This window comes from Hydractinia symbiolongicarpus, chromosome 4 (genome assembly GCF_029227915.1).
Source record: "Hydractinia symbiolongicarpus strain clone_291-10 chromosome 4, HSymV2.1, whole genome shotgun sequence".
Lineage (NCBI taxonomy): Eukaryota > Metazoa > Cnidaria > Hydrozoa > Anthoathecata > Hydractiniidae > Hydractinia > Hydractinia symbiolongicarpus.
This window is the reverse complement of record NC_079878.1, coordinates 20,007,867-20,034,166: the sequence shown is the minus strand read 5'-3', so window position 1 is coordinate 20,034,166 and position 26,300 is coordinate 20,007,867. Positions and strand designations below refer to the sequence as shown.

Genomic DNA, 26,300 nt, shown 5'->3' with positions numbered 1-26,300 from the left:
CACAAAATGAAGACAAAGAAAGTTAATGTGAATGCTTTTATAACCATTGATAAAAAAAAATGCAATTTAGTTGAATTAACGCAAATAAAGTTTATTTTTATTTTGAGAAGGGTTAACAGACAACGAATTTCTCTTATTTTCTTTAAAATGTTAACAATATCAGCTGCTCTACAGCCTTATAGGTGCGTGAACCCTTTCAGGTCAATACTATTTGTTGATGTCAAGAAAACATGAAGAAAATGTGTGTGTGTATGCTTTGTATTGTGATTTTGAATTGAAGGTTTTGAATTAACTGGTAACCTTTTTTAATGTTCTGGTTATTTACATTGTACTTCAATAAGGGACATTTAATTAACGCAAATTTTGAAAATTCGCGTTGACTTTGTGCCTAGTTAATTTCCTGAAATGAAGTAACCAAAAATACTTGTATAGAAGAGAATTATTGAAGATGTTGTATGAAGACTAATGAGTCAGTCTGACATTAAGAATAAAGGGCTATATGCTTAAAAGATTATGGTTTTTATTAAGAACCATAAGTTTTACCACTCATAAAATGTTGTTGTCAGACTTTATGTAGTACGTCGAAAGACTTAAATGTGTCTTCAAACGACATTAAAGTAGTTACAAGAGTTGCACAAGTAAAATGTATTTTGACTACCTCTCATTGTGTTGGTTGAGACTTGTACTTTTTATGTAGTTTGTTCGTATATTACATAATTATTTAATTTATTTTTGTAGTATCGAATGGAATTCAGGAGAACGGTAAGTGAATAGTTTTTTAGTTTGTGTATAGGGATACTATAGTATGTCATGGTGGTGTGTAGGGTATACTGTTTACATTTATTCTTACAGAAGAAGTACTTACAACACAAATAAGAAAGGACTTTTTTGGAAAATTTGTGTCAAAAACATAGACATTTATATTAAATTAAAATTTCATTGCAAATAGAATGCTTGTTCGTTATAACTTTGTGGTTCAAACAAACAACAAAAACAAAACGTACTGAAGACATAATTGAACGTAATAAAAGACATAATAAAATTCTTTTAGGAAGACTTTTTGTGCATAGTTTTGAAATTAGGAATAATCCTCATATCCTCATATTCCCTTAAAGGGAAACAAAGGTCAATTTTGTTGTTGTTCTGATGCGGCGATAACAGAAATGTTTTTTTTTTATTATACTCTGATGTTAAATAAAAGCAATTTAAAATTTCAATAGTTATGACATCATAGTTGTGCTAGGCTTCCAGTATATACTATAGTTAGTATATAGATCAACAAAAATAACACCAGCAAAGCTAGCAGGTGACTGGAAACTTTGATATGTTGACCCTGAGCCATAGTTATGCATAATAAATTAATAACATACATAAAACACGAGGAAGAGGAAAAGACAGCACGCTAGCTTTCATAGATATGTGATTTTATTAAAACCACACTACCAATTCGTAAATGCTTGTATTTTGCTCAATATACATACATATAGTTTATTTATAAAGAAACTGCCTTTTTTTAAATCTTAGTTGATTTATGGCAGAATTTTATACACGTTTTAAAAGACAAATGTTGTATAATTGTTTAAAGATTGTGGATTGACCATATTGTATAAATTGCATAAACAATGAAGCTGTGTACTCAGTCAATGGAGGGGGAGTATATTAATGTGTGTTTATAGTGAAATATGTATTTTTAGCAACTGTTCTCTTTTGAAATAGTGTTGTACAAGGGACGATGTTCAGCAGAGTATTTATTTCCACACCTTCATTATTAATGAAATAAGCATTTCAAAAAAACATGTGATATTGGGTGTTGTATAGATTGTGTGAACTGATTTTTAAAAAAATCACTTTCCACTTTATTATTTATTGCACTGTCTATATATATTTTTTCACTCATTTATTATGCATTTATATTCTTTTTGTTTTCTTTTACGCCTTATACCTATGAAGTTTTATTGCTGATTTTTATTTTGTATTATTTCCCAACATTTGTTATAAATTATATAATTTTTAAAGGAATGTGTTTTTTTTTACTTTACTTTGTCAAGGTTTGACTTTTCTTAGTTATGAAAAGTACATCCATTTTCAACAGATGTTTATATTTTTCAATGGATTGGGAGAAGTCATGAAAGTATGAACTTTTGAAGTATTTTTTTTTTCTTTGGAATTTTTGGGCTGATTTTTTTAATTTTAATTTCTTCTAGGAATCAAACAATTAAATTGGTAATAAGTAACTTGAGCAATCACTTTCCAGGTCCCTGTGTTCATTTGGTACTTGGAAACAAAGGGACTATTCAAATCAAAATGTGATTTCCCAACGTCATTAATACCTTTTTTATTTAACTGTTCACCTGTTCACTTGTCTAAATTTATCAGGCAACACTTATCATCAGCATTGTCATTCTCGGCCTAATGCCTGTTTATGCGGGCATGAATGATCTTTTATAATCTGATCTAGACTGTGTTGGTTCTAAACTCAAATTCCTCTGAATCAATTCTGTCCTTATTGCCTATTGCCAAGTTTACTACATCTAGGCTTTTTCTTGAAACTATCACGGCTGTACACCTTTTTTACCTAATTATCCTTCTATGTTCTTACTAAGTGTCCCAACAAGCTTAATCTTTTTATCTAGATAATATCTCTAGTGCTATGAATACTTAGGCTGCTTCTTACCTTATCTGATCCCTTTTTTGTCTCATGAAATAGTTGTACACATATAATTCCTTACACATATCATTGCTTTCAATACATACAACCTCTTTTACCTTAATCAATACGTCTTTGCTAACTCTTTGACCTTTTTCCGAGCAGAACATATCCTGCAAGGAACACTTTCTCTGACACCTTCACCACTCAACATATCACCTAAGTAACAGAAGTTCTTAACTATAACGAGTCACTGTTGCATATTACTTAAACTGGAAATACTTTGTTGTCTCATCTTTGCAAACTAACCTTCCTGCAATACAACTACATCCCTTATGTTCTCAATGCTAACAAGTCTGATAGAAATTGAGTTCCTAAAAAACCCCTTTACGAACTCCACAAGGCCACGTTTAACTACAAGCTCTTACTTTGCTTTAATGTTGCTAATAATCTATTTTAAATTCATTCTTACCCTTTCTCTTCTAGTCTTTTTTTTTACTTCTTACACTTCAAATAATCCTGGCATTGAATCCACTATGAAAACCAAATTATCTGCTTACAATAACTCCCTGTACTGAACCTTGTTTTTCTCACAGCCCACCAAATAACTTTATGTGGCACTCATCAGAACTTTCTCCAAATCTTCACATGCAAAATAAAGATTTTCCTCATTTTTAAAATACTTTCCTAATGCTCTCGAATAACTGCATGCTTTATAATGGGTTTGTATTGTCCAGAAAAAATAAAAATAAAAAAATGTATATTATTTTGATTTGTAAGCATTACTTAACCCAAATTTTTAGCTTAACTTTGTCTATCATAAGTAACGAGAGTAGTAAAATTGTAAAAACTTCTGCTCAAGTATGCCTGATGATGAATAATTTGGATGATCATCAAGGTGGCTGTGAAATTGCATAAAAAGTTTTCACATCCAGCAAAAGACAAAATGTTGCAAGTTTTAATTTAGAATGCAAGATTTTAGACTCAAATGTAAAAACATTTTTAAAAAGAGATTGAAAAACAGAGGGAAAACATTAGGCCTGGCTGTGAGCAAATGTACGGTGTGTGTTGCATCACATTCTAACATATACATAAATTTTATTACATTATACAAACCCATTCTCTCTATAACACAATGCTGAAGATATTTTTTCTTTCAATTGGTGGTTATTTTAATCTGCTTATCATACAGGATATGCTTATATATTAATAAATCAGTAGGTATCATTGACATTTTTCCACCAATAATACCTAGGAGATGTAGTTATTAATTGGTCTTTAAAAAACTGTAAGCATTAATGATACAAATAAAAAATGCAAACAAATATTATTTCTTTAGCTTTACAAATATAGTAATACGACACAAGCAGCTATATCTGCTCCTTGCTGTAATTAATTTTTTCATAAACACTGTTATTACTGAGACAAAAATTGATTATAAAAGTAAAAAGAAATCATAAAAATTACTTGTTGCAGATGTTCAGTGTTTTATGTTGTTTATTTTTATGCCAAGTAAACCATTATGTTTTGTTGTTACTAAAACATGTTTAAAAAATGAAATAATAAACTAGTCAGCTTGTGGAAAATTCCCTTAGGCAAAAAAAAATAAGGTTATAGGAAGTTGGATGATGTCATCATTGCATAATTAAAAAAAGTTTGCTTAAGAAATTTGTTTAGCAAATAGTTTAATTGTATAGAGCTTGAAATTGTGGTCAAAATAATGCATAGGATTACATGCTTTTGACGAACCGATAGAAATTATATGAGGTTTAAAAATTTTGCTGATGTCAGAAAATTCTTTTTAGAATTTAATTTACCTGTTGCCTCTATTGTGTAGAGCTTTAATTGCTTATCGAGAAAATGTATAGCATTAATTGCTAATCAACGAATTGAAGAGCTAGTAAAGAGATTATGATGTTTGTGATAACCTGTCTGTTCAAAATGGGTGACTTGAGGGTTGGTCCTATTTTGGGTACCAGGTGGTCCCTGATGTCATATTTTGTGTGGGTACACAGGAGATGATGTCAGTTATTCCAAGTTATTTGGTCTCAAACCTTAAAGTACAATGCAATGGTTTCACCAATCTTATTTAACGTATTGAAGTCAGTCAATGTAGTACTTACGTTAAATTTTTGTAAAGTAAAGTTTTATAGCTGATGTTTTATAGAAGTCGTTAAAATAATTATCCACTTTGGACGTTACAGACTTTTTTGCACTATTTAACAAAATATCACAATAGGCATGCGTTCTACCACATGCCCTGATTAATATTGGTTTTTGTGTGAGTGTAACCGCACACCACTTCCTAGCCTGAGCTTTTTCCTATATCATAAAGCTAACAGTTTTCTAATCATCAAGTTAAAATTGTTTTTTACTTAGCCTTATTAATAAATATATGCAAGTTTTTTTACAGTAGGCATTGCATCATGTACATGATAGAACGGCTTGAAACAATGGAAAATTTATTAATGTTTCTACCAACCAACAGCAGGCCTATCAATAAGAAAATAACACCCGAGCAATAAATCGCTCCCAGGGTTCAATAATTTAGACTGGGCAAGCAATCCAAATAAATAGAATACATATTTTATCACAAAGTCTATTTATTTTATCTTTTTTTATATATTTTGGTTCTTTTTTACTGTACATAATAGGAAAGAGAACATTGATTTCCATGTTAGATGAATTGATAATGCTCAGCCAGAAATATATGGGGGAGCAATTAATGGCTCAGCTAGTTTCTCATTTCCCAGAATTGGACAAACCTTTGAGCAAGAGCAATTGCTCTCCCCTTATTGATAGACTGCAACAGCAATGAGTATGGCATAATATACTATGATTGGAAATACATGTACATAGATTTTAGTAAAATAATACAAAATTACCACTTGCATTGTGTTCTGGAATGCACAAGCAATCGGCTCTATGTCAATCAAACAGAAAACCTTTTTGGGAAGAATAAGAAAATACAAAGATTTAATAGTCTTTGTGGTACATCTTTGAGGCACAATATTTAATTGTTGGTGAAAGGCATGAAATATACTACACACTTCTATTTTGCTTCTCACAGCCAGGCCTGGAGAACCAGCCTTTAGTTGACAAGGGAATTTTCAAAACTGCTATTTTTATTTAATTTAATTTTGCAGTGTGGGAAATATGGTTTTATCTATCATAGCCATGATGGAATTTTACTGTAAGAAATGATATGTTTTCAAGGGCTTCAAAATAACAACAATTACATGTGAGCAACATAGCAACTCAGAGTTGTACCCTGAAAGGGTGATTACCCCTTTGCTAAATAATAAAAAAACTTTACTGATTAGATCTACACAGTTAAGTAGATGCACTTTAATGGAACACTGATGTAAATAATGTGAATTGAAGGGGAAACAAAAGTATCGTAACAAACTCAAAAGTTTTGAATATTAAAGTTGCTTTTTTAAATGCTGATTGTGGTCCTGATATCAATAAAAAAATAACACTCAGAACGTCTATAAGTACTTGCACTATAGAAACCTTTTTCTTTTCCTGGCGGTATGTTTACAATGTAAAGAATAAAAGCAATTCCGAATATATGCATATCTTTTTAAAACTTTAAATCAAAGTCAGAAAGAATTTAAAAGTTTACTCTGTATTATATGCGTATATTCGGAATTGCTTTTATTCTTTAGAAACCTTTTTTTATTTTCAATGAATGTTTACTAATTGCTATGTGGTCTTTCTGGTATGACATGCCAGAGTTACTCATACAACAAGTGACGCTCTATGGATTGGATGAGTTTTGAAGTCTGAGATGTTTACTATAAACTTGTAATGACAGAAAATGAGCTCAAATTCTTTTAAATATTTCTTTAGATAATTATGTGACCAATTAAGTACCTAAGGCGACATAATCTTTTAAAATTTGATATAACATTCGAATTACAATTGTCAATTAAATGACAAAATTTGACCAAGCAATTTACCACTGAACTGATATAAAGTAAGCAAGTTAATTTAAAACATCTGTGATTTTAATCATTTTTTTTATGGGTCCTTAGTGTCCTTGCAAAACTGCTTGCTCAATAAAAATTAAAGTTATTCTATTTTTTAAATTAAGTCTTCTGTTGTTGATCCATCTCTGTGTGATTAAAACAATGCTAATCTTATCTTATGATATTATCTTTTGATTTTTGTTCTTGATTCTTTAACTCTTGTTTGCCATTCTCTTTCTTGTTTTTCTCACAAGATGCATTTTAAATCATTCAGGCTGGCATTTTTATTATTATTATTATTTAAATAAGCATTTGTTTTGTTTTTTTGCCACAAGTCTTTGCAAAAACATTTTGAGGTTTTTTTAAATAGATGATTACAACATTCAGACGCGTGGTTAATAGACTGCAATATTGTAATTAATGATCTTTTGCTGGTTTATGATAGAATTGAGATGAAATAATGCTTTATTGTCAATATATGGAATATTTTTTTCAAAGAGGGTGTTGTTAATCGAGAATGAAATGGTATATTTTAGTAAATATGTGATTTTATATTTTTGTGTTTTGTTGTCATTTATTATCATTAACATGCACACTGTATGTGGATTATTTTAACACATAACTTGCATCCCTCTCCTCTAACTTTAATATAATTTTAAGATTTGGTGTGAGATTAGACATTTCATGCATGCCTGATCAGACTGCTAGAATAATTCTCTTTTTTTAAAAATTAAAAATTAAACTACTACACTAAAAACCATGGTAAAACAAACTATGTTGGTTTTGCTTCCCTATTGTTTATCAAATTGTTCAAAATGTGTGAAAATGTATGTTTTTTCTATTAAATGTCAAAAGCTATTATTTGAAATTAAAATTTTGGTTGTGGTTTTTATTTTAATTCAAGAAAAGAATATAAGTTGAAATAAAAAAGTTATTTGCTAATAAATATCTATCTTTCTATTTGAAACAAACTATTAGAGTTTATTGAAAGACTTGAAATGCCATACATTAAGCAATATGTTGTTTCTGTATTTCAATGTCTGTTGTCTTTGTCACTTCAAATTACTAAACTCTGCAAAATCGAAAAAAACCTATTTTTTTAATTGAAATAAGTGTCACTTTTTGGTTAGAGAGTATGTAATATTGTTGTATTGTATCACTTTTATCCAGGAATATTTGCAAGCATTTTGGAAACTAAAAATGTAAATGATAAAGCTTTATACTTAGACTTTTTTTGTTGTATTGTATCACTTTTATCCAGGAATATCTGTGTGTCATCTTTGCAAGCATTTTGGAAACTAAAAATGTAAATGATAATGCTTTATACTTAGACATTTTTTTCCCATAATAGCAAAACTCAAACATTTGCCCTTGTCCGCACTAAATACTAAATGGGATTTATAACTGTTAAAAAATATACGAAATATCAAAATATCAATACAGCATGCATTTTAAGTTTGTGTTAGGTAAACATGATAGATCTAAAATGTCAATATTTTAGATAATAAGAAAGGTCTTTGTTACTTTAAGTGAAAGACATTACATCAATGTTTGATGCTATACTTGCAGACTTGTGTTGAAGTGTAATATTTTAAGTATTTCAAAAGATTAAACTATTAGACATCTCTCCTCCTATTTTTTACACATTATTGTATTAATAGTTAGTAGGTCTTATGTTCAGATTGGCTTGTAGTTGAAATTAACTTGATCAGCCTTTAACAATCTATATTTAACTTGAATCAGATGTCCTGCAGTGTTTAAAATTTCTTCTCATTTAGGTATAAAAACCCTGCATGAATGGATTTGCGAAGACAATCGGTGGATTTGCCCCCATGTTTGGATAAAGGAGAAAATAAAAAGGGTGAAGCATGTCAAAGTAATTTGAACAGAAGGCGACACAGTCACAAGGATGGTCAACACTTTGGTAGTACTGTTAATCAAACTGTTTTCTTAATGGTAAAATCATTACGTCTCATCAAGTGCTTTGTAAATGTCTTGTTATGTGTTGTAAAGGAATTGTTTGAAAAAACAAATGCTTGAAATGTTTAATTTGCTGTATTTTTAATTATCTCTAAATATCTGTGGTATAGTTATTTTTTGGAAAAAAATTGTTTTGAGCAGTATTAACAGTGGTGTAAAGGACCTACAACATACAACTACATGAAAAAAATTTTCACATTGACACTAAATAGTTTTATATGCAGCTCCTCTTATAAGAAGCTTAGTTGGAAGGTTGATTCATTAAACGTCTTCTTTTGATACAAAAGGGTGTGTATAGAACGGTCTACAAGTTTCAAGTAATGTCCCAATCATTGGCAACAGTTTTCACAAATTGAACTCTAAATGCAAGCTAAGGTCTTTTGTGAGTGAAAAAAGTTAATCTTTGAACCATGCATTCTTACCTCTTTTGTGTCTCTTTAAATGTCGTTTTTAGATTTTTTTTTTATTAAAACACTTTTTTGGTTGTCTATGTCAATAATATTGGGATCAGATGGCTTCAAAGGGGTGCTGCAACAATAAAGTCGACTGGAACTTATACCGACATTATTTTATTGCATCTCCATCTTTTAAAACCTCCAGGCCACTAATCCGGAGGCATTGTTTGTGAATTTTTTAAGCCTTTTTAATTTAACTCGATTAATAAATCCTTATATTAGTGATGTCATTGCTAAACACCTATACATTTATTATATAAAGGTAATATCTGTTTTAAGTATTACGCAGATCAAACTCTTTTGTATCTAATCACACATAGCTAGTTAAAAACTATATGACTATCCTTGATTTGGTTGGATGAAATATTTTGTATTTTATAGTCCTACAAATATTACTTGAAAGTTCATCTTAGTCGTTAGATTTAGTTTTGCATAGAATCGTGATTAACTTTTTTTTAAAAAATATACAATTATGCTTTGTTAAGTTAATTTAAAAACAATAGATTGGGCCAAGTAATATTTGTTTTACGTGCTTGCTTTGAAAATATAATGATCAGTGCATTTTATTTTGCTTAAAAATGCAAATGGGCGGGTAATTTATGAATTATAAAAAAAGGTGCTAGTTTTGATTTTTTTTTCTTTCAAAATAGAAGTGGAACAAAAACAGAGGTGTAAAACAAAAACAAAATAAAATGACTTCCAAGCCAAGGGTGCAAATGAATGTGTCCAAACATGAAAGCTTTGTGAAGCAAAATTGTTGACTTCTTATTTTGAATAAGATCATTGATTTATGCTATGACCACACTAATAACACCACATTAAATATTATGTTCTTGATAAACATTTTTGCAATACTGCATGTCATTATTTGAGTTGCATTTTATGTGATGAGTTTTTTACTAAATAGCACCTTTCACGAAATTATTTACATCAACAATATTGGAATCACTATAAGCCACCTCTCGTGTCTTTTTCCCAGAATATTTTAGAAAAGGGTTGACAAGATTGTTTTGTTAAAGTCATAATAAATGTGATGACCTGTGATGTCATATTTTGGAGAGAAATCTTTAAACAAGTTGAGTACTAGAACACACCCACAATGTTCTTTTGATACCCCTCAAACCTATTGGGGTGATCAGAAACAATCTTTGATAAGATGTTTAGAAAACACCCTTTAATGTAACAGTTTTAAAAGAGGTATACAACACTTTTAAAGGTGTAATATAACTCCAACGTGGTTTTCTCATAACATAACACACATAGAAGGGTAGTCTTCTAGAACAGTTCAGGTCCAAATTAAGGCATTTAAAAGCACTACTAGGAATGTTTAAAGCACTATTGGGTGTAATGATCTTCATGGAGTTACAGAACACCTTTATAACCATACCATAACACAAGTGATTTTATTTATTTATTAATTCTAAACAAAATGATTATGCTGTTTTGATGTATTGCTATGTTTATATTTTTCCATTTTTTTGCTTTAACACTAGTAAAAGATTTGATATCTCCCATTTTCTTCAAAACTCAATGTTCCGAAAACCTTTATGAACTATATATCATAATTTTGCGACTGTAACGTAATGAAATTATTTGTTTCACTTATCACTCTTTCTAATTCAATTTATTTCATGTGAGCAACAATTTGTCAATGGGAATGGCTAGTTGCCTGCTTCACCTTGACTTGTGTATCACGCCAGAAGCTTATATTCTGCTTCCTTTAAAATTAGGGCAAAAATTTGAAAGTTTAGGTTGAATAAAAACCAGTATTTTGTTTATGTTTGTGCATGTAAATAGCCTACAATTATAATTTGTTATTTGTATTGTTATAGAGATGGCACAAGAATTTTAAAAAGAAACAAAGGGACAATGAATTTCGAAGGATGTATTTAAAATCTCTGTCATCGTCACTATCCAACTCTGTTGTGGTATGTTTAAAATTCTATATTTTTTATTATGTTTTTCTAAAAATATTCTAAGGCATTGGCATACTGAAAGTGTTATATTTGCTGGCACACTCCAATAGGAAATATTGCAAGTTTGTTTGAAATTGTAGCAGGTTTAATGAATTCATTTATGAAGGAACGAATTAGATTGGACTTTTTTCTGTGTTGTTGTTTTGCATGGAATAAAAGATTTAATTGTTTGTATTTTGGTGTAATTAAGAATGTAAAATGGCATTTTTAAAGCATATGATGTTCCTAAGCTTATAAAGCGTTTTTTTTTGTTTAATGTATTTTATCCTTTTACCATCATCATCAATAGATTTTGAAATAAGTGCCATTTAGAATGAGTGTTGTAGCACAATGTTACATGTTATCGGTACATGTTATTGATATCAGTCAGAGAAAACAGTGTAAATAGAGTTCAGGACAGTGGGTGTCTTACTTTCTTATGCAAAACTAATTTTTCTTTTTTCCGTTAAAACCAAAAATTATATTTTTAACATAGCTAGTACGATTTGTAAAATAATCCACTCATAGGCACTTAACTTATTTGCATCAAATACAACTTTTGAGATGATTTTTAAACTTGGTTTGAGTTAATTTGACTTTGTATACTGAATTAGTTTGGTCGATTTTGAATGTTTATTTTGATGATAATCAATCAAAAGGCAGAGAGAAATTGTTTTTTAAACTAAAATGCCCAAAAAAGGTTTTTAATTTAATTGTCAAACCAGCTGTCAACAAAAGTAATCACGTATGGTACATGGTACACTGCGCATAACATGCTCATATAATTACATCTTACTATATAAAAATGATGTGTGCTTCTTATAATGTAATTCAAATTATTTAATAATAAGTGTGATTAAAGAAAATTTTCAAAAGGAATGTCTTATTTTCTAGTATGCAGTAAAAATCCATTAATTTTCATTGTGATGCAAACGATTTTTGTCATTAGGATGTTCTGTTATTTTTTTAAGTTACTTTGCTTTTCATGAAAAAAAAACAGAATAAAAAAAGTATTTGGCATTTTTAGTTTTTGCTCAAAAAAATTAAAAAAGAACACATCCGCTGTGCCAGTCAGAGACACATACGGAAATAGTATATTGTTATATAAGATTTTCATAATCCTTTTATAAGCCAATTTTTTATATATATAGTTACCCTGTTTTAATATTAAGGAGTAAATAATATAATATTAATATAATTAAGATTTAATTATACATGTCATGCAACCATTTTTATTGTCTGGTTGCATGCATAAATTACTTCAATGTCTGACTGTGTATGCATAAATTAGTTGTGATGCTAGGGTAGTTAATAGTTAATAGTTGTGACTTCTTGCTGTATAAATTAACTTAATTAAATGAAATGTTAGTTCTTTTCAATTAGTCTAATATCTAATAAAGAATATGGCGACAAGACATTGACTATATTTTACTATATATTGATTTTAATTAAGTAAGTTTCTCTAAATATGACAACACCCTTTTCTTAGTTTGCTTCCTACTTGTTTATTCTTGTTTTTTTAGCATCTCTGTGAGTTGGCTATTCTATATGAGCCAGGCTATTCTCTTTATGTTGCACTAAAAAGCTCTCATTTCTGCTGAAAGTTGTAATTATGAATTCAGAACTTTATGCATTTTGGTATTTCATTACAACCAGGTTGTGTTTCTTGTTGAGTTTTATTAATTTATTAACAATCATAACTTTAATGATTTTTTTTGTTTTCTTGACCAATAATAGCTGTTAAACAAGATATCAGTTTCATTTTTTCACCATGACAGACCTTTAAATAACAGATATAAATTCTAATTCCCATCTTGATTGTTATAATGATGTGGTAGTGTGTGACTAATTGTTTATACTTTTTGACATTATTGCTTGTGTTATATTCCTAGATGTGCAAGTCAATTATATTCTATTGTTTGAAATTTGCTGTGGGATTACCCAATTTTAACATGTTATTTGTTAACATTGGAATGATATTATAATTGCTCACCTGGTATCTTCATAAAGACAATAGCTGTGAACTACATTTTGTCAACAACATGCTTGACAATTATATTTAATATGTGCAAGTTTTTTTTTTCCATTGTTCCCAAACTTGTTTATTTGAACTGTTGAGGTATTTCTAAATAGCCTTGTTAAGAAAACTAAAAGTGTTTCCTTAGTTTGTGTGACAATTATCATGCTAATTTAATTTGTGAAATTAGTTGCAGTTGGTGTCTGTTACATGATGATGAAATAAGTGGGAATAGGCAAGATAGACATAGTATAATTTTAGTATTACGTTTTAATGTAGATAGCATGTTATGGTTTTGTCGTTGAACATGACAAACAATAATACTGTGAAACAAACATTTTTTAAAGCTGGCTTGGTTGCTCGAGCTGTGTCGAAGTTAAAGAGTTATAAAAAGCCAGTAAGTAGTTTCTTTTTATCATATGATGCATATTTTGAGAGCATGTTATGTTTACAAAAATACTGCAACATGATTTGTTGAATTTTCATGTTGATTAAATTGACAAAGTTCAAACTTTAGTAGTTTCTGATAAAGAGAATAACCAGTGAACTTGACTTGAATGCAATCAAGCCTGTTTAAGATGGTTACTCCGGGGCTTAAAAAAAGTGGCAGGTGGTTGTCTTAGAAAGGTTTTTTTCTTTAGTCTTGGAAAATGCAAGAAACTGTTTAAAATTATGCAAGTGCTGTGTTATGCAAACTGTAATGTATATGTAAATTTTTATATGCATATTTTTTACAGTAGAAAAGTGTTTAACAATTTAATTCATTTTTAACAAGAAAGAAATAGGTCACCTTACACAGGTATTATCTTGTGTGGGAAAAATAAAATAGTGGCTGCTGGAAGCGTTAGGCTGGTGGTTGTCTTAGAAAATAGTAAATGACTATGAAACACATTCAATTATAAGTCTTTCTCGGTCTGCCTCTGGGCTTTGCCCCAGGAACTATCAAGTCTCTACACTTTCTAACCCAATTATCCTCCTCCATTCTTTCCAAGTGCCCCAGCCAATTCAATCTTCTTATCTGGATAACATCTTTAATTCTACAGAGACTTAGCCTGCTTCTTAGCTCATCTGAACTCTTTCTGTCTCTCAGACTGGCATTACACATCCACCTAACCATTCTCATATCATTCCTTTCTAAACGGTCAAGATCTTCCTGCTTCACTGCCCATGTCTCACTACCGTACAACATAACACTTCTTACACAGGCCTCATACAACCTACCTTTTACCTCAATTGACAGGACTCTGCTAGTCAATAAAGGAAGTAACTCTCTAAACTTTTTCCAAGCAGAACCTATCCTGCAAGTAACACTTCTTCCAACACCCCCTTCACTGCCCAACATATCACCTAAGTAACAGAAGTTCTTAACTATCTCTAACGAGCCACTGTTGTACATCATTAAAGCTGGAAATACTTCATTCTCTATAATCTCACCTTTGCAACGCTTGCATACAAACTGTATGCCAGCTCTTAACCTTCCACTAATACTACTGCACTTCTTATGTACCCAATGCTTGCAAGTCTGACAAAAAATTGAGTTACTACCAACCCCTTTTCTGCAAACTCCACAAGGCCACTTTCCAACTACAAGGTCACACATTTCAGGTCAAGGTCTAACATTTCAGTCCAGACTTTAAGTATATTTTAACTGGTTTGTTTTGAGCGTTATTTGGTGTGCAAACCTGTTATCAAGTACTTGTTCAATTCTCTAGATATTTAAAAAATGTTTGTACCTAACCACTTGTCAAAGATCATTCTAATTATAATCTTGTGTTTGGAAAGTTGAAGATGTTACTTTTTTAGTGCAAATAATAACAGATGCTGTCACTTTGAAAAGCAGTTTATCATTAGCTGCATCATGCAAAAAGAAAATGTTAATCCAATTTCGTTACGTAATACAAATCATGCATGTGTTGTATCTATTTTTTGTATTAATGAATTCTTGTTAACATGATAAAAGGAGAATTTTGATTTGCTAATTTGTCAAAACGTGCTGCACTGCAAACATTTGAAAAACAAATTTTAGCTTGTGAGAAGTATATATATAAGTATATATAGTATATATAAGAAAGAATATATAAAGTCTATCCGTAACTTTATATTTTGTAGTTAATCAGCATACATGTTTTTTTTTATAAGCATATAAAACTGCTTGCTTACCTTATTTTCTTTTACTTGACTGTTGATTATTGTTGCATGTTGACTATTTACCAGAGAAAACTAATGTTTATATAATCACCACTTCCGTTAGGCTAAGCACCAAATTAAAGTTAAACCTCCAGTTTAATTACTGTTCAACTACCAAACTGATGTGACTTGTAGAACAATTACCGTAAGGGAAATGTTGGAATTTCAGTAAAAAAAGTTAAAATAGTAATGCTGACTTGAGTAACATTTAGCACATTTCAAGAGTTTGGACCAAATAAGTCCACTCTGAACATTGACAAGTTCAAAATGCGTGAATCTAATATAAATTAGGGTTAGAGCAATGCAATTACGCCTGTGGTGATGAACTAAGATATTTGATGTTTTGTCTGTACATTTTTTAATCAATATTGTAGTTACTGCCTTGTCCTATGTTACTTAAAAAATATATTGAAGCAACATTATAGCACATCATCGTTACACAAATTATTTCCTGAACATACCAGTAATTTAAAGGTCCTGGAAGTTAGCCAGACACTCTGTTATTAATCAATATTTTATAAAATTAAATTATTGTTAGTTAAACTCTTATTTAAGTTTAAAACTATTTCATTTATTTTTTGCTTAGATTTGCTTTTCTGTATTTTATTTTATGTTATGGCGCAATTTTTACATCTTAGCTTAGCTTAATTGATGTGGGTGACCTGAATGTTTTTTTATTCTCTTGTTTGTTTAAATGTCTTTGATTTTTTGTCTATCGAAACGTACCAAACTATTTGCTAGTATTAAAGGTGTTCAATTGCTTACAAAAAATGTAAATAGATAAAAGACAGAACTCGAACGACAGGACACAGAATGGCGTCAAACATTAAGTTATCACCTGCACATTTTTTTCAGTTTCCAAATTAGCTGACAACCATTCCATAACCTTTTTATAAATAAAAAAAAATCCTTCTTTCTTATTGCATTTTATCACCTATATATCATATGTTTTCACAACATGTTGATATAAACTGTAAAATTCTTTAAAAGATGTTATGTTATTTAAAAAAGTAGTTCACACCTAGGTGATATGTTCCAAAATTTAAATTAATATTAAAATTTTCTTTAGGAAATTGTTTTCCTAGTTTTCCTTTATAAACAAGAAGTAATATTTTGCAGTAGTTTCGTGTCCAAGTAATTTTTCTTTAATAAAAGAAACTTTTAATGCAAAGAGATTGACAACAGCTCGCATGTATGTATGTATATATTTTACTGTGTTGTGGATTTAGGGGAATCCTAGAAACCAAATACTACTTTGTCAGAAAAAATCTGTTGATGTCCGAAAAACTACTAATCAATAAAAGACAGATTCTAATACCATTTGACTAGGTGGATTTGTCCTCTGTTTCTATGTGAGACATCACTTTTTTGAAAAATTAGAGTTAATTGAGTTAAATCCATTTAGGTTACTTATTTTCCTTAGAAAGTGGTTTATTTAGTCGTAGTAATTTGGCAATAACAACAAAAAAAACTGCAACTTGCATCATCTAAATCATGTTTTTAATAAACTGAAGTTGCATATAACAACACATTTTGAAACAGACTTCCCCATACTGATAAAAAGATATCAATATTGGCATAATCATAGTACACCAAATTATTCCTTCGTCTAAAAAAATTAAAGTTTGATTTAAACATTTAGCAATATTAAAATGTGTTACAAAATGATAATTGAATTTTTATTTGATTGTTTTTATATTGAAAAAATATTGTTTTGTGAAGAGAGGAAAGAGGTGTTTTTTGTTTTGTTTGCAGCCCTATAAAAAGCATAGTATCCACAGGAGCTAGTTGTTGTGTTGTTTTCATTTATTGCAATATTTCATTCTCCTTATCAAGATGTGTATGTAAATAGAACATCCAACCTCAAAGCTGTTCATTGTTTTCAATTTTTTTTCTTTTCTTAAATTAAATTAGAAGAATTATTAATGAAGCCTGCTGTGAAATTCTTATGTGGTGGGTCAAACCTGGTTTTTCTTCAGTGTTAGATTTTTATCTGTAAAATACTGTTTTCTGTATGAGTTAATAGAAACCAGTTTATACTGTGTACTGTTTTATCTATGGATCAAATATTGCTTGATTATAAATTTGTACATTTTTACATTTTCTTTTATACCTGGATACAACAGTTGAAAAACTTTACCTATTGGTTTTATTATTTCTCAAAAAAAACATGAACAACCTCCGTGGACGAAGTGTCACCATCAATGATCCTTCGTTATTACACAATGCTCACAATGGCCCAAATGGCTTTTCACATGGAAATTCAATTTCACAAGCTAGTTCAGATCAAACAATGGCTCGTGGTACTGCAAGTTCATTCCTTTCATCAACAAGTTACGATACAAAACTTAGGAGTGTCTCATTCACCTATGTAAGTAGTGTCGTATAGTAAATCCTCAAAATGTTCCTTTTTACGGTGGCCACACTTCCTAAAAAATAGAGGCCTGTTTAAAATCTCCTAAGTAACCTAATATTCATTCCTAATCTTCTAAAATTGTTTACCCTGACCTGTGTTTATTTTCTTTTAAGTAGTTGTTTTTAATTTATTTTTATTATATTTTATTTATTATCATGTTTTAAAAAAAGATTGACTTCTGTGTATATGGTTATTAGTAACTGTCCATCTCATGAATTTTGTCGAAATCTAAAATAGAATGGTTTTTATATCTTTTTCAATGTTTTCTCCTAAATTTGACCCACAAAACCTAAATTTCTAAAACAAATAATTCTTTTGCCACCCTGTTTTTAACACATTTAGCCTACACTTTCCAAGTTGATTCACCTATTACGTGATGTTTATCACAAGATTAAGTAACCATTATCTCTTATTTTACTTTAAAAATTCAAAAGCAAAAAAAAAAGTGCTCAATAATTTTAAATTTACTATGCTGGAGAATTGTTTGCCTCAGGCTCTAGTTGCCTCATACGAGGTAATTATTCATGTCTCCTTTGAATATTTTTAATTTTTTTTATTATTTCAGAGTGAAATATACTAATACATAATTTTATTTGAGATTTTGCTTTTTGGCTGATAAATTTTATTATTATATTTTTTTACTTTGATACAGCTGGTACATCTACGTTTTTTATTTCAGACTCCGCCTTTTTTTGATTACTATTTACTATTTTCAATCTGATCACAGTTGCAAATATATAAACATTTTAATTTTCAAGCTAGGATCTTTCAAACAGTTTGAGCTCTTTCAGAATTTTCCTGAAATTCATTCATGAATATTTTAACCAGACTTAGATGTAGATTTAGACCTTGATTATTTTATGACCTATGCCTAATTTAAAATCGGAATGTCAGGAATTTTTAGGATTTCTTAAAAAAGGTTGAAATATAAGAAAAAATTTTTCCTACTAATGTCTGAAATGATCAATGGTGAATCAAAACTAGATTTTTCAAAATTTTGGGAAGGATTAAATTTCAGACCTGTTCTTAAAGAATAAAGAATAAAATATAACTTTCACAGCCTGTTTTTACAATGCACATTTAATTTGTATGGTAAAAGGTTAAAGTTGAAATAATAGAATCAGTGATAAATCTGTTGCATGCAGTAAATTTGTTTAGGTGGTTCGTTTTATATAATATTGTTTTAATATTAACTTTTCTGTCTAACAGTGCTTTCACAGAAATTTATCTTTTTTACGAGTTGTAACAGCCTTAACAGTTCATATGGGCACTCATCCATTTTTGAGAACAATGACATGTTTTAAAAAAAAAAAATTCATGTCAGCAAACATTTCCAGAGATGTTTATGAAATTCTTCAATTTTTTTAAAAAAATTTTGTTGTACTTCTTAATTAGCTATTCCATTCCATTCCTTTTCTTTTTTTTTTTGGTATTGCATACTTCACAAGGTTGCCAAGGAGTGAATTGTTAAGACAAAATGAAAAAACAATCAGCATTTTTCGCTCATACAAAATCGCATAAAAGCATAAAATTTTGGGTTATGTTCGGAATTTTGTTGTTGACTTCAAGAAATCTGAATTTAAAAGGCTGATATAAAAGTATTGCTCGCTTGCTTCCACTGACATCCTCTCTGCGCAAATTGAAATAATAGAACAATCACAAACACTATATGCCACAAAAATAGAAATCGCAAATTACTGAATAAACTGTTGTTAGTTTAAATAAGAAAGAAAGTACCCCGCGTTTTGCCTTATGATGTGTTGTTTCTTTCTGGTTCTAGTTTTGTCATACATTTTTTATATCTCTTTACTGCATTGTTTTTTATTTTACTTTTTTTTGTTTTGTTTTGTTTTATTTTCGCATAAATTTATTGTATGCCTTGGGAATTCAGCCAATCTATTCTTATAAATTTTGGTTGTAAAAAGGATAAATTTCTTTTAAAATTGTTGTGTTATTGAAAGTATGCTACTCTTTTTGCCTAATCTTATTTTTTCATCATTTTGTTTTTTATTTCTTCCCTTTATAAATATTTTTTATTGTTTGCAGTATTTGGTTTTCTATGTGAGATGTGTTTTTTTTTCGGTAGGAAAACAAAATAATGTTTTGTTCATAATAACTTGACAACATTGTATTGTTGTTTTTATTTTTTATTCCCTTATTTCTTATTTGGTTGAAATTTTAATCATCCAACTTTTTTTATATGTTCATTTGTATGATATTACAGTCTGTATTGTCATTTTTTAAAAAGTTCATATCAATATATAAATGTGTCATAACGTAATTTGAAATGAATTGCGAAAAGAGTGCAAACAAGCTATTACAGCTAGTCTGTGCTTCTTTTGATAAATCAACCAAAAAAGACAATTTTTGGAAAGAGATATTTCTTAAACTGAAAACTGTTCATTTAGATTAATTTAATCTTGCTTTAATAACTAAAAAGACTTCCTTAAACTAATTCTAAACCTTTTTACAAGTGGGATTAAAGTTAGGTCTATTTGTTTACCAAAACTTAATCAGGAAAAATTTACTGTATGTAGGATGGTATGCACACGAAAGCAGGTTTACGTACAGGATAATGTTGTGTTTGTAACTAATATATATTTTTTAAGAAACACGCTTTTTGTAACCTTACATTTTTATATTAAAAATGACGTTTGTCTCATGTTTATTTGGTGGAGGAATCCAGCTTTCTCTTAATCAATGCATATTTGCTCAGACACACAAGGTAGGATAACGATTTCATTTGTTTTTACTAAAAAATCTTAATAACAGGGTGTCAAGCAGACACTGGAAACCCTGAAAAATCTGAATTTGAACAAGTGGCCTTTAAAAACCCTGAAGTTTAGATTGAATTTTAAAAAAACACAAAAATTTTGTATTGACTAGTTTGGGAATGGAATATTTGTACTTGTGAGATATTTTAGAGATAGATTACTTTATTTTAGACAGTTTTATTAAGTCTGTTGTGTTAAGACTTTTTAAATCCCTAAGACCCTGAAAATTAAAAAAAAATTAAAAATTTATTACTCAGTAAAGACTCTAAATGATTTTGAATTTGATCCAATAAGTTTGCTGGACATCCTGTTGTTCTTTGATGTGTCTTGTTATGGACCATGATGGATATCACAGTTACATATGAAACAGTTATATTCATTAATCAAATAAAATAAGTTGTAATTGTGAAAGTTTGTTTTTCTTTTGCGGCAGCATGAAATGTACCTCATAGAAAAAAGGGACTGTGAATCTTTCTTATGTTAGGGGAAGAACCTGTTATTTAGTTGGTAGGCCATTCATCTCAGAATCTTGCCAGGTTAATAAAGAAACACTGCAATATATAACACCGTGTAAAAAGAAAAGAAAACTCTTGGCCAGAGCTATAAAAATCTTTTAATCTTTGCTAATACTTAAAATTATTACATGCTTTTTCTATACTGTCTGTGCACTTTTAACCTCAGTCCCCATGTTGCTTAAACTTTGACTAATATCACATTATGGTTTTAATACAGAAAATGAACCGTTGTAAATAGTGCTTTGAGGTGGCATAAGTTAATCCTCTGAAGTTATAGTTGAGATAGTTGAGAACTTAAAAATCATTCTATTTTAAGTAATCATGAAATGGAAGCAGTTTTTGAGATATATATATATATATATATATATATATATATATATATATATATATATATATATATATATATATATATATATATATATATATATATATATATATATATATATATATATATATATATATATATATATATATATATATATATATATATATATATATATATATATATATATATATATATATATATATATATATATATATATATATATATATATATATATATATATATCATCTAGGTCTTGCTTATAGAGGTGTTTCCTATGAAAAATGTGTAACTGAAAGTATCCACAAAGCTACACTCTCAATCTAAAATCTTTATTAGTAGTATTTCTATAATGTTTGTTGTATCAAAATATTTTATTTTAATGAACTTTCTAATTACTGAGTTTGTCCCCAGGAATTAATCACACTGAGCTGATTCTAGCCATCTAAAAATAAAAAAAATCACACAAATCATAAAGTCACACTAAATTGTAACATGAAACTGACATTGAACTACTTGTGAGGAAGTATTCTTCTCCATGTGGGTTAGGATTAGGATTGACTCTATGCACTAATAGGTATCCAGTCTAGTTGTGTGTGTTTTTGTCTAGCTTTTGAGTGTTGTTGTCATGTTATTGTAGAAAAGAGCTACTTCAGATTGTTTGGTGTTGATACTCCACTGTGTGGTTAAGTAAAGTGGTTTGTTTATTAGTTTTAATTTGAAAACAGTAACTTATCTTGTTAAAGTTTCTTTTTAAAAAATAATGTTCACTATTTTTACAAAAATTTTTTAAGTTTGTGAGTTAACAGTTTGGATCAAAAATAGCCCAGTTACAAACAAACAACATCGCAGTTAGACAAAAAATTAAAAGTGATGGTATAGATTTTGGAACACGTAATTTTGCGGCATGGCTAATTGAATTCAAGGTAGTTATCATTCTTTCGTATAGTACTTTTAAAGTGTTTTGTTTTTTTAATGTATAGTCTCAAGTTTTTTAATAAGTGTATTCCATGTTCATTAAAATTGTTTTAAAGACAAACTTGCAGCTGCAAAGTGTGTTGTGTGGGATCTTGCAATCTTGCAATCATGAATGTATGATTTATTATTTTAACTGAGACTGCTGTGAGTTAATAGTTCAGTCAGATTAAATTTTATCTTTAACAGAGTAGTTTGTGCTAACCCTAAAATAGATAAACATTTGTATGTTTTTTCTTTGCATTGCAGAAGTGAATAAAATTAAATGTTACCTTCTATGTTACGATTTGACACATTTTTAGGGTGACATTCTACTTAACACCATTTTCTCTAGAGGCAGTCTAGAGGCTGCAATTCTTGTTACATTATGCAAAATACTAATTTATGGTGGAAACTTCAACTGTATAATGTCTGAAACAATCATAAATTAAGGCCTGAAAAAAAAGATGCAAGTTCCTTGGTTGCGTCTATTTCAGAAACACCAACAACCAGTTAAAAAGGTTTCAGATTGACGAAAAGTGCTAATAGTCTGAGAATATCGAATAATTTTGTTTTATATGGTTGACAATGTATTATAGACTTCTTACTGTCATCTATATTGCTTGTTTTTTTGTCCATCTGTTAGTCAGTGAGCCAAAATGAGTGATGGGTGAATTCCAGTGAATTTTTCCATGGACTAACAACTTGTTAGACTAATAATGCTGTTATAGTGTCTAATCTTATTGCTAGGGTAATTACTAAAATTTATTCAATGTTGTCCCCATATTAAGACATGTAAGATTATCTTAATAGGTGAAGTTGTTTAGTTTTAAGTACAACTTGTGCTATATTGGCCTTCCTGTAAAACTAGCTTTTGAATTAAAATGCTTTTTCTATGTTAAACTAATACTTTAATAAGCTCTAATTGTGTCACCTCTTTAAAATGAATGGCTAATGAATGTTAATTATTAGCACATGCTATCTTGATTTTCATATATTAGAATGCCTAGCAAAATAAATAGCTTCATTGTGTCCTTTTTTATGTTTGTAATGAGCAATGATCAATTATTATGTATTTGTGAATTAAGATAAGTGGTTTCAAGTAATAATCAAGGGACAAATCCTAGCCTTGTAATTGTTTATTATATTTGCAGGGTTTATTTTTATTTTTTATTTTTTTGTTACATAGTATTCTTAGTGAAGTTCGTCGGCGTTTTGTGGTTTCTGTTTTTTTTTATAAAAATTAAGTTTAACATTTGACAGAATGTATCTATGTTTTACATAATGTGTGTTAATATTGATTCAATGTTTGCATTTTATGTATCTTTTTTCTTTAATCTTATTTTAAAGCCTTTAAAAAGCAGGTGTTTTTTAAGCATAAATGATTACATTTTGTGACTATGCAATATATGTGAGAGCTACATTGCTTTGTGTTTAAAAGCATATAATGTTTATAAAGCCTCCTGGTCACCAGTCTTTTATAATTTGCAAACTATAGCATAGTTATAATTCTTTTTATTCTTGTGAAAAATAAAAAAGGCAACCTTTTTATCTTTATGTATAAAAGAGTTCAAGATAACAATAATTTTCTCTTCTGGAAAGAACTAATAAGCGACATTGCATTTGGTCGATTATTACTGAGTTCACACAACAATCTAACGTGCAAGACGTTTTATACTAATTTTATTTATTTATTCTTTGTGTATTTTTTTGAATTTTTAATATCTCTCGCACTGCACAAAGAGGAAAAAAATTGTTTTTCAGAGCAGAGCAAAAACAAGACTTTGAGATTAGAAGGATTAAAAATTTTAATGTGGTAGATGGTTATTCAGCCTTTCCAAAACAAGCTTTATTTATTTTTATTTCAAGATGAGGGATACTTTGTTGATATGTAAACACTTTTTTGTTGTGTCTATAACTAGGCTGGTGTTAAAATATTCATCAGCATGTCTTGTATGTTTTTTGTTACGCTAAGTCAGTGAGAAGTTTTTTCTTTTGTTGTCCCTATGTTGTTTCTAAAAATTTGTGTTGCAAAACTTATGCAAAAGCGTTAAATCTTCCACTTGTATATCAAAGCATAAGGCAAAGGTGAAAGATTTATTATGTCATGAATAAGTCTTGTTTTCCACATCCCAGCAAACATACATAATGCAACAAACATTCTGGAAGGTTTTAAAAATTGTTTAAGGATTTATCGTTGTGGAGGAAAGCTTAGTGTTTTTTATCCCTTGATTAAAGACCTGGTTTTCATTTTGTGCAGATATCACTGTTTTTACTAGGTATTTCTTTTCATTAGCTAATATAAACCAGGTTTCTATTATTCCTAATATTTGTATTAATTGAATCAACCTTGCTCCATACTGATTCTGTTTATTTTGTGCTGTTCTAACCTTATATTGTGTGATTAAGCCCTATTTAAATCAATCTGATATATTGAAATTCTTGATAAGCTTAAGATGGATAAAGAAGGGAAGGTGTTTTGTGTTTTTAATTCAATGTCAATACCACAGTGGATGGTGACTGGAGTGGCTTCTTAGATTTTTTTGTTTAACGGTACAATTAAATACAGGATGAATTCATCAGCCAATCAAAACAGTTTTTTCAAAAAAAGGCGCAGCAGTAACCCAACAAATGAACTGAAGAATCCTGTGAAAAACCAGACAGTGTCACGGAGAGCTCGAAGCATATCTTACGATCATCGTAATAACAACTTTCCATCCATACCTGAAAATGAGCTTCAAAACATTTACTGTCAAAAACAGAAAAGTAACAAAGAGAAGCGTGGAACATTTATGTCAGATACATCATTCACGGATGGTAAAGTTAGCGGTTATAATCGCCAACCTCGTAGTAGACGACCTTCAAAAATTAAGTCATTATTTGGAAGTAAAGCGCCACGTTCTGGTCCATGGGATGATATATTTATGGCGTTTGTAAGTTTTTTTTCTTTAAACGTTGTCCCTTTTTTTACACTCACATCAATAAGCAAATCTTTATGTTTTATCGCAATCTCTTTTGCATGTTTGACTTTTGAGGTCTGACTATCCATAACTGCATTTACATAGAAAATGACATCCTAGCTATTGTAGCACTTGTGTGCAAAAGAATCAGTGTTAGTATGTGCATAAGTATAAGATGTAAATAAGTATTGATAATTCCTTAAGAACCCTATTTTAGTAATACTTGTTGAGTGATTTTTCCTACATAAAAAGAGCAATACTTGGTTATTGTTTTATGTTTACTTAAATGTTTGTGTTTGTGTATGATGATCAGTTTTAGGTTGACAGGGTAAACATTTTGCTAGTATAAAATAAAATCCAACTTTCTTGTTTTTTTGGAAAGGTAATTTTCATAGCGCAACCTACGATAATACATGGATAATAAAAGGTTTTGAAAAACTTCATTAACATCTTGTAATTTAAGCTGTCTGAGAAAAGAAATCTCATTATTATTTTTTTCTTTTTTGTTTTACTTAAAGGTTTTTTTCCTGATTAAAATTTACACAATAATTCATCATGGGATAATTCTGATTTTTGTTTACCACAATAGGATCTTGTTGTTTTTTTCCTTCGATTTTTTGTACTTGGAAAGTTAATTAACAGGTACAGTAGGGGGTGAAGTTGTTGTCTGGTTATATCAGCAGCTGTTATTAAGATGTTTCTATTTAAGAATATAATTTCGACTTAAATGGAAGCTGTAAATAAAAAAGGGTTTGTATACTGCTTTTTGTTTGTTTGTTTTTTGTTTAAAATATAATGTTAGGAGGAATTAGAAATGATTGCATAATTTCTTGAAATAGATCTGAAACAGCTCAGTCTATTACTCCTCCAAGTGTAATTTCCTGATTTTTGTTTAGCTATGTTGAGGTAATTGATTGGACAATGCAAAAAAATTACTTAAAAACACACAGATTTTTACGTATTCAATGTTGTGTACCTTTTTTATTGAGATTGCGTTAGTCATGACTCCAGGCATTTTCTAAAAACTGGACTTGTATCCTGCTGTGAATTTTTCTTCAAGATCAAACAGACTTAGCTTTGACTACGTGTTGTTTTTACAACAAGCACAATATTTATATTGTCCGAGTCAGTTATTTTTATTCTA

The 26,300-nt window shown here is 29.3% G+C and overlaps 1 protein-coding gene across 4 annotated transcripts in view; it reads left to right on the top strand.

Moving 5' to 3' along the window:
- The window catches only part of LOC130641712 (voltage-dependent L-type calcium channel subunit beta-2-like), a 50,872-nt gene that overhangs the window by 1,443 nt on the left and 23,129 nt on the right, over positions 1 to 26,300 (top strand). Inside the window, exons 2-4 of one of the 4 annotated variants that reach the window (XM_057448642.1) lie at positions 739 to 762; positions 8,400 to 8,577; positions 10,889 to 10,984. In XM_057448642.1, the coding sequence (XP_057304625.1) occupies positions 8,419 to 8,577; positions 10,889 to 10,984 (255 nt within the window). In that variant the 5' untranslated portion in view covers positions 739 to 762; positions 8,400 to 8,418. Of the gene's footprint in view, positions 1 to 738; positions 763 to 8,399; positions 8,578 to 10,888; positions 10,985 to 13,317; positions 13,426 to 16,309; positions 16,408 to 17,341; positions 17,587 to 24,395; positions 25,130 to 26,300 lie in introns of those variants that run through there. The other 3 variants (XM_057448643.1, XM_057448646.1, XM_057448641.1) reach the window with 3 other exon arrangements.